The sequence below is a fragment of the Microcaecilia unicolor genome, chromosome 9, assembly GCF_901765095.1.
Source record: "Microcaecilia unicolor chromosome 9, aMicUni1.1, whole genome shotgun sequence".
NCBI classification, from domain to species: Eukaryota; Metazoa; Chordata; class Amphibia; order Gymnophiona; family Siphonopidae; genus Microcaecilia; species Microcaecilia unicolor.
This window is the reverse complement of record NC_044039.1, coordinates 22,795,979-22,810,479: the sequence shown is the minus strand read 5'-3', so window position 1 is coordinate 22,810,479 and position 14,501 is coordinate 22,795,979. Positions and strand designations below refer to the sequence as shown.

At 43.9% G+C, this 14,501-nt stretch overlaps 1 protein-coding gene across 4 annotated transcripts in view; it reads left to right on the top strand.

Moving 5' to 3' along the window:
- The window catches only part of NR2C1 (nuclear receptor subfamily 2 group C member 1), a 68,531-nt gene that overhangs the window by 35,566 nt on the left and 18,464 nt on the right, over positions 1-14,501 (top strand). For 3 of the 4 annotated variants that reach the window (XM_030214212.1, XM_030214214.1, XM_030214213.1), the window contains 5 exons: positions 1,933-2,017; positions 4,071-4,250; positions 8,156-8,303; positions 11,223-11,313; positions 11,692-11,876. In XM_030214212.1, the coding sequence (XP_030070072.1) occupies positions 1,933-2,017; positions 4,071-4,250; positions 8,156-8,303; positions 11,223-11,313; positions 11,692-11,876 (689 nt within the window). The remainder of the gene's footprint in view (positions 1-1,932; positions 2,018-4,070; positions 4,251-8,155; positions 8,304-11,222; positions 11,314-11,691; positions 11,877-14,501) is intronic. The other variant, XM_030214215.1, reaches the window with a different exon arrangement.

Below are 14,501 nucleotides of genomic sequence, written 5' to 3'. Positions count from 1 at the left end.
GGTTCCTTGTATATAACCTTTTTTTTTTTTTTTTCCAATGTTTTGTTCCGAAGAGCTTTTGTTAAGCAGCAAATTCAGTAATGCTTCTGAGTAATTTCTGGCCCTTCCCTGGGAGGGTTCATGGGTGGAGGCACCTTTTTTTTTAATGAAGCAGTAAGCCATGCTTCTCCTCATCCGTGGTCTACTCTGTGGCATTGTTTATGTTTGCTCGAGAGCATCTGATCATAAGGAAGATGGGCAGGGATTCTTCATTGGCTTTCTTCCTTTTCATTTAGCAAAACTAGAGCAGTGAGGGGAAAACCTAGAGCATATGTGTTCAAGGTGGTCTGCTAGTGGCAGCTGACAGAGAGAACTTCCAGTTGAAACTAAATGAGTTTTCTCTGACTTTGGACTAAGCAGTTTAATAGTATCAGGACCAGAGACTGTATGATGATCCATGCCTAACATCATCATGTGCCCAATGTCTGCTCTTTCCAAGGATTGTAAAGCAGTACTGAAAGATGTCTCATAGATGCAGTCTTATTTTCTTGTAATACACTCAGAATCCTCTACTTAAAATACATTCTTCATTGTCCCTGCTAGACCAGTCCATACCATTGGGTTATGTCCCTTTCCTACCAGCAGATGGAGGTAAAGATACTGAACTTTCAGTGACATCACCAGTATAAGGGCTGGTGCCTCCTGGCAGTCTGTCCAGTATTTTTCTACCTCCTGCAGATGGAAAGGTGGTAGGGCTGGAGCTAGCTCCCCATAGTGCAAACTGTGGCCTGCATTTTGAGGCTGAGCCTAATGACCTTGCTCCTATGGTTCAGTCCATAGACTTTACCCTAGTAGAGTGTAGAGGTAGGTGTTCATTCCTCTCCACCTCCAAGCCCCAAGCCGTAGCCCATGGATTTTGGATTGAAGTGGCTTCTGCCTCTGGCCTTGAAGAGTCTGAGCCAAAGGGGGACACTGGGTCCCCCTCCCCTCCCCATATCCTGTTGGTGAGCTTTTCCTTAACTCTCTTCAAATGTAAAATAAACAAAAAACTGAAGAAAAGCGGGATGGCTCAGACTGTATTCCCTTGTTTGTCAGGGGAATAAAGTTATTTGAAGAAAAAAAAATGAACATAAAAAAATGCTACACTGGAAACCTTAAAGAGAAGGGGAACAGCAGAGCCAGGTGGTGGGGGGTGAGGAGTTCTGTGTGCGAGTCATACAGCAGCTATGCCAATGTGGCAACCAAGGCACAGTTAAGTAAGCCACCCTTTCAGCATTGCTTGATGTTTGGAGACAATCTCAAGAAGGTGGTCAAGGACCTGGAGTAGACCCTGCCTTGGAGATTTCCAAAGAATTGGCAATGGAGGGATATTCAATTCCTTGGCAGGCATGTCACAGGTCAGAGGTTTTGGCAGGCGCAGGTCAGGGTTCTTCCTCCATGCCAAACAGGCCTTCCAAGGCACCTTCCTTTCGTGGACCCAGAAAACCAAGAGAAGCAGGTACTTCTAGCCCCTTCTGGGACCCTAGATGGCCACATTGAGGATTTACTGGGCCCCTCATTGGTGCAAGTAGGAGATACTGTTACAATTTCATCACAAGTGGGCCAACATCATCTCTAAGTAATGGGTGCTGGAGGTGGTATCTCACAATTATGCCTTGGAGTTTGTGAGGCCAATTTTAAGTGCCTTTATGGTATCCTGTGGCTCAGGTGCAAAGACATAGGCGGTAGAGTCTGCGCTTCAGTGTCCTCTTCATCTGGACTAGACCAGTGGTTCCCAAACCTGGTCCTGTAGGCACCCCAGCCAGTCAGGTTTTCAGGATATCCACAATGAATATTCATGAGACAGATTTGCATGCAGTGGAGGCAGATAGGATCTGGGCATGATGGTGATGGGTTTTCAAGGGAAATTTTATTTTGAAACAAACATATATATTCTTTTTCTCTCTGTCTTAGATTTTAACAGGGCCTTCTTCCTTGGACCAGACCCCAAACAAACCGGTCTTTGATCTCTGTGTAGTTTGTGGAGACAGGGCTTCAGGTAATTTCTTGAAAGATGCTTCAGTTAATTTTGTCCAGGTCAGTGTTTGGAAATTGCTAATTTATCTTAGAGCATTCCAACATTATTTTCCTTGATCTAGTATACTGAAACGTGCACTTACAGGGTAGAACTGTGAGCAAGGTTGCTGCAGTATCTTTTATCCAAGTCAAGTAGACATTTTTAGGCATGGTTTACCTGGCACATTGGTGATGTGTACAGCATAGACACTGGTCTGTGGTACTGCTTAGGGTTCAAATGCAATCAAGGTATACAAAGGGGTTGCTGTTGACTGGATACAGCAAGTCCCTGTATATCAGTCTATACAGTCTCCAGGTACTCCCGCTGAAGGTAAATCACGCTGAGTAAAGGGCAGTGCAGAATCTGTGTTGTCCTCAGTAACTGGGTTTGATTGCTGTGTGATCTGATGCTGGTATAAACATTACCGTGTTTCCCTGAAAATAAGACACTGTCTTATATTAATTTTTGCCCCCCAAAATGCGCTAGGTCTTATTTTCAGGGGCTGTCTTATTTTTCGAGGAAACATCGGGGTTGGCCCGCCCGCCCTCCGTCGCTCCCAGAACTAACCTTAAACGCCTCCTTTCACCTTCGCAGCAAGCAGCAGCAGGGCAGGTCACTCCTTCCTTCCGTGTCCCGCCCTCGCCTGACGTAACGTCCGCGAGGGCGGGGCACGGAAGGAAGGAGAGGTCTGACCTGCTGCTGCTTGCTGCGAAGGTGAAAGGAGGCGTTTAAGGTTAGTTCCGGGTGGGTGGAGGGGGGCCCGGCGACCTCGGGTGGGGGGGCTGCCTTGTCTGGCTCTCGGCGGCCCTGCTTTCAAACAAAAATTTGCTAGGTCTTACTTTCGGGGGAGGCCTTATATCTACCAATTCAGGAAAACCTCTACTAGGTCTTATTTTCGGGGGATGTCTTACTTTCGGGGCAACAGGTTATGTGCTGAGGAACCTGGAGACTGCTACCCCAAACCCTTTCCAGACTCTGCTTTGGTGCACTAGGGTGCTGGCAGCAGCACATGATATGGTCCTCTGTGGCATTTCTGTATCGCTTCCTCTGACGTCTTGCGCAAACATATTCTTCGATATAACAAAAGAGAGGGAACGAAGTACAAACTAAAGTCCAAACAAAAAAAACAGCACCACGGGCCTTTAAAAATGGAACACAGTTCTTTAATGAATGAGCCTTGACAAAAAGACCCGACATGGGCCGTGTTTCGGTGACTAGCACCTGCGTCAGGGGTCACAGTGATGACGTGGAAAACTTGGGGAATAACTCGAATATATTCCTCTACAATATATTATTCCTTACCCCACGTCTCATATAGTAAAAGCTACAAAGCACCAAGGCACTTTCACTTTCTGTATCCAAAGATAACACATTAAATGATGGAAGATAAAGACTAAACAAAGAAAAACAGCACCACTGGCCTTTAAAAATGGAACACAGTTCTTTAATGAATGAGCCTTGACAAAAAGACCCGACATGGGCCGTGTTTCGGTGACTAGCACCTGCGTCAGGGGTCACAGTGATGACGTGGAAAACTTGGGGAATAACTCGAATATATTCCTCTACAATATATTATTCCTTACCCCACGTCTCATATAGTAAAAGCTACAAAGCACCAAGGCACTTTCACTTTCTGTCGGGTCTTTTAGTCAAGGCTCATTCATTAAAGAACTGTGTTCCATTTTTAAAGGCCCGTGGTGCTGTTTTTTTTGTTTGCAAACATATTCTTCACCATCACCAACTGCGCTACAGAGTTGGAAGCAAACATTCTTCTCTTACTCATGCTATTGTCCCTTTATCACAACCATCTATTTCTCCCCTGTATCTTGAATGTATCCCTTCCTTGATGCACCAGAGTTCCACCAGTCTGAACTGGTGAGATGCCTGAGCTCAGATCCCATGCACAGTAGTGCCAATGACTAGCATGCTTTAAATGCTGCATCAATTGTGTACAGTTAATTTATTCTTAAAATAAATATAGAAGGAAGATAGTATGCTTAATGCTCACATTGATTTTTTTGTAACCTTGAAATAGGGCGCCACTACGGAGCAGTGACTTGTGAAGGGTGTAAAGGTTTCTTCAAAAGGAGCATCCGCAAGAGTTTAGTCTACACGTGCCGAGGGTCGAAAGATTGTATCATCAACAAGCACCACCGGAACCGCTGTCAATACTGCCGGCTGCAGAGGTGTATTGAGCTCGGAATGAAGCAGGATTGTAAGTGCCGTCGGATCTGGGGAAGACCTGTAAAGGTTGGCAAGACAACAGCATATCAGTAAAATCGGTTTGTTTGGTTTTTTTGGTATGTGAGGCATCATGTCATGTAACTCCTGTATGTTATCCCTGACACCCACTGGGGCTGAACTCTTCGACTTCTGAGAGAGCCGACAAATGCTGTACGCATGCTTCTGTCAAAGTTATCTCTCTTCCAGCAGCTAGCTTCTTACCTCTGGGCAAGTAGTCTGCTTACAGACTCTCCTCTGATGGTTTCTTAGGACACTTTGATTCCACAATCCCAGGGCTACACAGTTCTTATAAAGATATTTGCATTCACATTCCCAAGAATAGAATAGTATAGCATCTTGCTGTACTGGATCACTGATAAGTCATGGACACAGAACTAATAAGCTAAATAACTTTTTAGAAAAGTAGAACGGTGAAAAGAAAAACATGCATAAACTGTGCACAACAGGCAGGAAAAAGGAAAAGGGATTTAGGTTAAGACAAACTAAAACAGTTTACCTAGGGGCTCATTTTCAAAGCACTTAGACTTCCAAAGTTCCAGAGGTTCCTATGTAACTTTGTAAGTCTAAGTGCTTTGAAATTACACCTTTTAGTTTTTCTATAGAGTTAACGCTGTGCTTCGGTGAGAACTGGATTGTGCCCTGTTGCTGTCAAAAACCTCTGTCACATATAATGGTGTAAACAAATTAAAAATGTGCATGTGATGTTGTTTTTGAAAATACAGTTGATATTTTTGATTTAAAAAAAAAGAGAGCTCACATATATCTTGCCCCTATAACAATAGAGGGTCACTCATTTCTCATAAGTACATAAGTAATGCCATACTGGGAAAAGACCAAAGGTCCATCGAGCCCAGCATCCTGTCCCCGACAGTGGCCAATCCAGGTCAAGGGCACCTGGCAGCTTCCCAAACGTACAAACATTCTATACAATCAAGCCATTGTGACATCACTAATGAGGTTGGCTCTTATTGGTGGAATGAGCCACTATGACATCACAATAGGTTAAATCACTGCTCTATGTAATAAAAGTGAGCCAAGTAGAGGACATAAGTACATAAGTAATGCCACACTGGGAAAAGACCAAGGGTCCATCGAGCCCAGCATCCTGTCCCCGACAGTGGCCAATCCAGGTCAAGGGCACCTGGCAGCTTCCCAAACGTACAAACATTCTATACAATCAAGCCATTGTGACATCACTAATGAGGTTGGCTCTTATTGGTGGAATGAGCCACTATGACATCACAATAGGTTAAATCACTGCTCTATGTAATAAAAGTGAGCCAAGTAGAGGACATAAGTACATAAGTAATGCCACACTGGGAAAAGACCAAGGGTCCATCGAGCCCAGCATCCTGTCCACGACAGCGGCCAATCCAGGCCAAGGGCACCTGGCAAAGCTTCCCAAACGTACAAACATTTTATACAAGTTATTCCCGAAATTGTGGATTTTTCCCAAGTCCATTTAGTAGCAGTCTATAGACTTGTCCTTTAGGAAACTGTCCAACCCTTTTTTAAACTCTGCCAAGCTAATCGCCTTCACTACGTTCTCCAGCAACGAATTCCAGAGTTTAATTACGCGTTGGGTGAAGAAACATTTTCTCCTATTTATTTTAAATTTACTACACTGTAGTTTCATCACATGCCCCTTAGTCCTAGTATTTTTGGAAAGTGTGAACAGACGCTACACATCCACCTGTTCCACTCCACTCATTATTTTATATACCTCTATTATGTCTCCCCTCAGTCATCTCTTCTCCAAACTGAAAAGCCCTAGCCTCCTTAGTCTTTCTTCATAGGGAAGTCATCCCATCCCCGTTATCATTTTTGTCGCCCTTCGCTGCACCTTTTCTAGTTCTCTCATCACCCTCTTTGATAGAACTCAACTTGCATCGCCATAAAAAAAAAATGGGACATGAAAAATCAATAACGAATTCAAATTTATCTGAAAGTTCCTCCTTTTTTGCAGTTAATAATAATCATTTACAATCTATAAGCCACCTTTTCTAAATTGGCTTCATGAAATCAGCTGGGGCCATAATGGCTTTCTCCTTAGTCACGCAGCTTATGAGCAATGAGACTTGCACAGATTGCAATGAGACTTTCTATGTCACTTACTCTCAGATGTGATGATTGCTTTCACCCTAAGCCTGTAACCGTCTGCCGTAAGCTTCTTTCTCTGTCCTTGTCCACCGAAACTCGGTAGCTGCAGCAGTACCAGCAATCTCTGTGTATCCTCACTAGCTTAGAGCAGCGAGAGATTAACCCTGTCAATTCTGACAGCCAGCAACTATAGAATGCTATTTTATTTGTTCTTTCTTCTGCTTGTCAACTTGAAATCATTACAGGAAAGAAGTAAATAAAGAACAGAATTAATAGGTGGACAACCCCTGTTTTTCTGCAGAGCCCTTTATGCCTTTTAGTGCTAGGGATGGAAATCAGGCCTGGTTTGTTGTATTCAGGAGCTGGAATTGGTTTAAATCCCCTTAAAAGTTTTTGATTCAGTTTCTTTCTCTTTCCTATGCAGGTTGTTGGTCCCTGGAGCTAAAATTCATAAACTAGAATTATGAGATTTTGGGGGTTGCCAGAGAACTGTTGGCCAACTTTTCACTCAAAGGCATAACTTGACGTTTAGGGCTAGTCACATATGAGAGATTTGAAAAGAGCTGAAAAATGACCTGGCCAGATGCAGCTCTTTTTCCCTGAACCCAGTTAATTACTTTGGGCTTTAATAGTTTTCAAACTGTCTATATGAGAGCAAAGTTAAGGAATGGTGACTAGATGTCCATGCCTGGCTTAATGGGATGGGGCTCTCCCTCCAGTCTCATAGCTAGCTGGAGGAGGGATTGTCTCTATAGTGCAATGATGCAGCCACCAACAGTAGAGCTATATTCCAGTGACGGAGGTAACCTGTACTGCTGAGACGCTAACACAGGCAGAAAGCCATCCATAAATGGTTGCCTACTCTGCCTATTGGGAAGTCAACATTTGAGTCCAAGGGCACTTTTACAAGTGGACTGTGGATCAATTTTCAAAATACTCATGGACGTGTGCTCCTGCTTTTTCTACGTTTACAGTTTTCATGGAAAATAATACATGCAGGTTTATTAAAAATGTCGCCTACCCTTTGACCTAAACATGTCCCGAGGAACAAACAACAGCTGAAAGCGAATGCCTTTTTTTTGGAACATTGCATATACTTCTAGGTACATTAAGGGCATTTTTCACATACGGTAGCTTAAAATGTAAATCACAACTTAGTCATGTAAAAGGCTTTGAAAATTGTCCTCTCCATATTCCAGGTAATTGTAAAAGACTAGGAGAACCCTATCGATCCCTTATTCTCCTTGACCTGCACTGTTTTGCTCTTATTTTTTGCTTTTAGTCAAGTGCACTTTCAGTAAGAGAAGTGAATCCCAGCTGATCCTGTCTTTATTTCTTCTTTGCTGAGTGTAAATGAGTTTGGCTCTTACTCTTTATTATTACTAGCCGTTAAGCCCGGGCGAGATTTCCAGCTACCCTCCTCGCCGCCGCTCAGATACGGAGGTGGGCGGGAGCGGCGGCGGGGATGAGAGGGAAGGGTGGAGGTTGGTGCGCGCGATGTTTGTTTCCAGGCTGCAGCGGCAGCACCCGACTGTCCGACTCCGTTTCCCTCTCTGTTCCGCCCTCTGACGTCCTCACGTCTTGACGCGAGGGCGGGACAGAGAGGGGAGTCTCTAGTGCACATTTGCAGGCGAGTCCGGTCACTTGCCATTTATATGTTTGATTATTTATTACATTTGTACCCCGCGCTTTCCCACACATGGCAGGTTCAATGCGGCTTACATAGTAACAATATAAAGAATTGCAAAGTCTGATAACCTTCCTGTTTCCCCACAGCTGTTCAGTGCGAGCGAAAGCCTATTGAGGTCTCCCGAGAAAAGGCCTCCAACTGCGCTGCATCGACAGAGAAGATCTACATCCGGAAAGATCTGCGCAGCCCTCTGGCTGCAACCACCACGTTTGTGACAGACACCAAAACGATCCGGTAGGTGTCTTCATGATAACGCCCACCTGTACTCTGCACTGTCATGCTTCAGGTTTTACAGTTAGTACAATTTTTTTTTTTTTTTGTATTTTATTTTTGGCATCACTTTAGCACAGCTGAAAACCTAGGATCCAATTATTCAGTGGGCTCCTACCTAAATAGGTTCAGCACAGCAGCACTTACCTGCATAGCGCCACTGAAAAATCTGCTTAGATTTATATTTTTTTGTATCCCATTGTTATCCAAAAACAAGTTTCGTTTCAAGGTGGCTTACAGGGTACAGTAAAATTACAGTAGTGTTTTACAATTGTGACTTAAAGAGGTGATGTGTAGCTTATGTGATTAGTTGTAGAATTTTTTGAAGAGGTATGTTCCTCAGCAACCCTCCAGACCGGTCAAGACGCTTGGGTTATGCATGCCTACCAGCAGAGGGAGACTGAGAACACTAACTTCAAACTGAGTACATATAACCTGTGCTAGCCCTCTATCTCCAGTATTTTCTCAGTCTCAGCAGAGGGTAGACATGCAGCCTGTGCAGCTTGTCCGGTCTGGTAGGATCTTGTGAGACTAGTTAATTTTTCCTGATTTTCTGGGGATAAGTTGGTGATACAGTTCTTCCCTGTGCCTGGAACGCTGTAGTGTGCAAGGGGTTGGTAGGTCCGGTGGGGCCTGCCATTGTCCCCTCTGGGGTGTCACACCCGGGTGGCCGGGTCCCTCCCCCCGACTGGCTCTCCCGTTTTGGCCAGAGTTGTGCCTCGGCTGCAGTGTTAATTCTGCAGCCTTGAGTGCCATTCAGATTCTAGCAGCAGGGCTCAAATAAAGTTTAAAAAAAAAAAAAAAAATCCTCGTGTGGAGGACTGCAGGAGCTGCACTCCGGGGTCTCCGGAGTTGTTCAGCCGGTCTGGGAGAGCTGAGTCAGTATTCAGCGCCGGTGAGTGTTGGTTTTCTTTCTTTTAACTTCGCCGGTTACAATCAGCTGTTTTTTGTTTAGACGCGAGTATGTCGGGGAAGTTCCTTCGTTGCCGGCTGTGCGCGCGTCGGGGTGTTGACGCGGCTGGCGGTTCCTGCCGGTTTTGTGGAGAGCCCAAGGCCCCATCCCTCGCGCCACCGGTGTTAGCTGCGGAGGCTCCTTCGGCGGGATCGCAGGAGAGTTGTGCGGCTCAGGTTGGCGCTTCAGCGGCGGTCCCGATTTTGGCGGGAACCGCCGCCATCTTGGATTCGGGTCTTTTGGGCGCTGAGACGGTCGTGGGGCCGCAGCCCCTCCCGATTTCGAGTCCCGCTGGGGGGGAGGCCTCACGCAGCATGGGGTTCCCTCCTGAGTTTGTTTGGAGTTTGTTTCAGGCTTGGAAAGCGGGCCCATCGGGTGCGGAGTCCCTTAGTCCTAAGTTGAGGGAGTCTCTGTCCTCCTGAGGAAGAGGATAGAGCTTATGTGATTAGTTGTAGAATTTTTTGAAGAGGTATGTTTTCAGGCTAAACTGGAGATAGTTAGTGATGCTTCTTGTGGCTTTTGGTATTGAATTCCACCATTTGGATCCCAGGAAGCTGAAACCTGCTGTGTAGATGGTTTTGTACGTTTATGTTTCTACATTTAAGTAGGTGGAGTAGCAGATAGTTTCTGATTTCTGGGCTTGAATTTCTTGCAGATAGTGCGATCATATCTTGCAGGTATGCAGGTGCCATTCCAAATAGTATCTTGCTAGCTTTGAAAAGTAGTCTCGCCTTGATTGGTAGCCAGTATAGCGTTTTGAGTAGTGGGGTTGCTCTTTCATATTTCGACTTTTTGAATATGAGTCTTGCTTCTGTGTTTTGGATGCTTTGTAGGGATTTTAATGTGTTTTCCTTACACCCCACGTATACCGCATTGCAGTAGTCTAGTTGTGATAGTATTGTCAATTGTACCGTTATCCAGAATGATTGTCTGGGGAAGTAGTCTCTTATCCTTCTCAGTTCTCATAGATCGCTTCGGCACTCTCGGCACAGTGCTGGGGAGGTTCAGGAATAGAGCCAGGAGTTATCTGGTTAGCAGAAATATTTAATCTGCTAACCAGGTAACTATGTGTATAAAGTTAGGACAGGTACCGGTCTGAATATCGCTGTTGGCTGCATTATACCCAGGGATGGGCTTCTAATCTAATATAGTCATTTATATTCCACTTAACCAAGTTCTGTGGTTCAAGGTAGATCACAAAGCTTAAAAGAGGTGGGCTAACATCCCAGAAGTACAGAAGAACTTAAAATCCAGAGCATCCTAAAAAAGAATTTATTCCCTCGGTAAATAATAATCAAACAGATATGTTTTCAAAAAGCATCTCAATGTATAATAGCCATTTATCTCTCAAGCTGCTTGATAGCTTGAGAGATCTATTGTAGCCTACAATAGATCTTTTCCAATTTAGAGCTTTTCGACATTGGAATTTAGATGTAATGGTCAACCTGATTTCTTGAGAGGAGCACAGAGACTTTCCAGCTGACTATTGCGAGATTGTCGTATATAGATAATCAGGAGCCAGACCTGATAGTTAAAAACAAACAATAAAAGTTTTAAATGAATTCTAGCCCTACTAGGAGCCAATGTAATCTTCTGAGAAATTGAGTAGTATGATCAATAGATTTACCCCCTAGAACCTGTTTCGTTGCTGAATATCTGGGTATCAAAAGCTCACAGGAGCCAGTGTTTAATCTCCGACCATCGAGAGCCAAGTATTGGCCTGCAGATATTTGTGTAGGTTGCTGCCTCGCCTTCAACCACCTTCATGAGGCACACAAATTGGTGGAGATCTTGTTGTGAACTGTCAAGAACCAGAGCTGGGAAGATAGGAACGAAGTTGATAGAAGAGTCAAATTTCCAAGAATTATTTTTTGTTTTTTTGTTTTAACATGTTTTCTTTTGCTGCTTTTAATTAATTGCTGTTATTTCAGGCCAGCAGGGTTGCTGGATTCTGGAATGCTAATGAATATTCAGCAGTCCGAGTTAAAGAGTGAATCCAGCATCTTAATGGCACCTGATAAGGTGAGTTAACACTGAAATAGAGTTTATACAGTTGAGGGCTTTGGTGGCACTATGCCTTGGAAAGCTGGTAATTCCAGCTCCAAGGGGGAAAAAAGCACCAGAGGACATGGATTTGCATGAGTTGACCTAATCCTTGTACATTTATCTACACTCAATCCATATAGCAGGTTTTCAGTTTGGGCTCCTCATTAACCTCTGGTGCATTTGTATTTCCTCGAGAAATCGATATGGAATTTGTCGGGCATAGAGATGTTGAAAAAGTTATCAGAAAGAGCATTTCCATTTAAAATTATATTGCTTTCAGTAAATGTAGATGATGATTGATGCAAGGTTTCAGTGTTGGCGGCCACCTTGATTGCGGGTTCTATTCTGTTCTAGGTTGAAGCGTGTCAGGGAGATTTAAGCACGTTAGCAAATGTTGTAACTTCCCTTGCAAACCTCAGTAGATCCAAAGACCTGTCGCAGAACAGCACAGAGCTCTCCTTCATTGAAAGTTTAAGTAATGGCGATTCATCTCTCTCAGAAATCCATCAAGAGGAACACTCAGCCAGTGATGTTACAAGGTAAGGCCTAGTTCAGCTGTTGCAGGGGCTCAAGTACTGAAAACATGTCGTTTCTGATTACTAGGACAGATGTTTGTTGCAAATTGATGTACTCCTTAGTGCGAAATAAATCTTTACAGGGCCTGTATCATCTTGAGTTCAAAAGGTATAACATGTATGTGTGCTTGAAAATTCCTTTTAATCAAGACAGTAGCAATCGATTTGATGGAGAATATTTCAGTATCTTTCTGCCACATTTTCTTGGTCTCTGGCTGCATTCCTTGATACTTGGAAGATCATCTTCTCTTTCTCCTCTGGATGCACAGTATAATCATTTGACATTGACACCTCTGTTATTAACACTATTCTAGAGTCTGGCTTTCTTACATCAAGCATTTTTCAGCTGGAATCTATCAGGTAATTATAAGCTCATTGTTTTCCATAATTTTCCTAAAGATGGGCATAATCGAAAGGGACGTTCTCGTTTCAATTTGGACGTCCTCGCAAAGCGTCCACATCCAGGTGCGGGGAAACCTGTATTTTCGAAACAAGATGGACGTCCATCTTTCGTTTTGATAATACGGTCAGGAAATCCCAAATCCTGAAATTTGGTCGTCCCTAGACTTGGTCGTTTCTGATTTTCAGCAATAATGGAAACCAAGGACGTCCATCTCAGAAACGACCAAATGCAAGCCATTTGGTTGTGGGAGGAGCCAGCATTTGTAGTGTACTGGTCCGCCTGACATGCCAGGACACCAACTGGGCACTCTAGGGGGCACTGCAGTGGACTTCTTAAAAATGTGCTCCCAGGTACATAGCTCCCTTACCTTGTGTGCTGAGCCCCCCCAAAACCCCACTACCCACAACTGTACACCATTACCATAGCCCTTATGGGTGAAGGGGGGGCACCTAGATGTGGGTACAGTGTGTTTTGGAGAGCTTGCTGTTTCCTCCACAAACATAACAGGTAGGGGGGTGGATGGGCCTGGGTTCGCCTGCCTGAAGTGCACTGCATCCACTAAAACTGCTCCAGGTACCTGCATACTGCTGTAATGGACCTGAGTATGACATCTGAGACTGAGGCTGACATAGAGGCTAGCACAAAATATTTTGAAAGATGTTTTTTGAGGATGGGAGGGGGTTAGTGACCACTGGGGGAGTAAGGGGAGGTGATCCCCAATTTTCTCTGGTGGTCATCTGGTGAGTTTGGGCACCTTTTTGTGCCTTGGTCATAAGAAAAACACGACCAGGTAAAGTCGTCCAAGTGCTCATCAGGGACGTCCTTATTTCTTTCGATTATGGGTCGAGGACGTCCTAGTGTTAGGCACACCCATGCCCCGCCTTTGCTACGCCTTCGATACGCCCCCTTGAACTTTGGCCGTCCCTGCGACGGAAAGCAGTTGGGCTTATACCGATTTGAACGACCCTGTGAGAAGGACGTCCATTTTCCGATTTATGTCAAAAGATGGGCGTCCTTCTCTTTCGAAAATGAACCCAAAAGCTTTTCCAGGACAGAGATGAGATAATTTTACAAAGTTTCCAGTGGATGAAATGCGCCACCTTATTGTTCTTTTCCACATATAAACCTCCCATCAGAACTTTGCAGCCCGTTTTGAGATGTATAACCATTTCCAGCCCTTCCTTACAGATTTTTCAGGGATCCCTGCTATCTCCTTTTCTTTTTAATATTCTGACTACTCTTGGCAAAATATTCTCACTGGGCAGTATCAAATTATTTGCTTATTTCTCTTTTACTAGCTGCCCCAGAGGATTTGTTTGCTGGTACAAGATTGCTTAATCAGAATAGAAGAATGGGCTTACACAAATACACTTGAATAAAGATAAAATTCTCTACCTGTTACTTAACTAGTAGTTTGGTGATTCCGTTTTCCCACTAGACTTTTCCCCCTGGACTCAAATTTGGCTATGTCTGAACAGATTAATACTGTGATTAGGAAAACCTATAAACATAGTACTTCGTTGAGTCCGTAAATATATTTTATTTGATGACATTGGTACAGGCTCTTACAATGGTGCAGTTGGATTATTGTAATGTTTTCGCTGTTTAGCTAAGCAAAAGAAAATGTTGCAAACGTTGCAGAATGCTGTTGTGCATTTAATTTGTAAATCATCAAAAATATGATTAGTTACTCCATTATTGATTCAGCTGCATTGGTTGCCTATAGCAGTGCTTCTCAACCCAGTCCTTGGGGTCTACCCATCCAGTCAGGTTTTCAGGGTATCCACAATGAATATGCAAATGAGAGATTTTCATATCAAGGAGTTAGTGCATGCAAATCTCTTCCATGCATTTTCATTGTGGATATCCTGAAAATCTGACTGCTTGGGTGTGCCCTGAGGACTGGATTGAGAAAAGCCACACTTTGACTCCCACAGGCGAGTTTTCTGCATTCACAATTCGATCAGCTTCTGCTTTCTTGGAGACTCTGTCTACTGGCCTATAGAAGCTCAGTTAATATTTAAACTATGTACCTTTTGCTTTCAGAATTCTTTATGGCATGGCTTCCGCTTGTATGTTGGACCTCTTAGATTTCTTTGGGTAAATCCAGGCATTCATTTACATATCTGTTACTTCACTTTCCCTCTAGGATTTAGGTTTAAAACGTTTTTTTTTTTTTCTTTTTT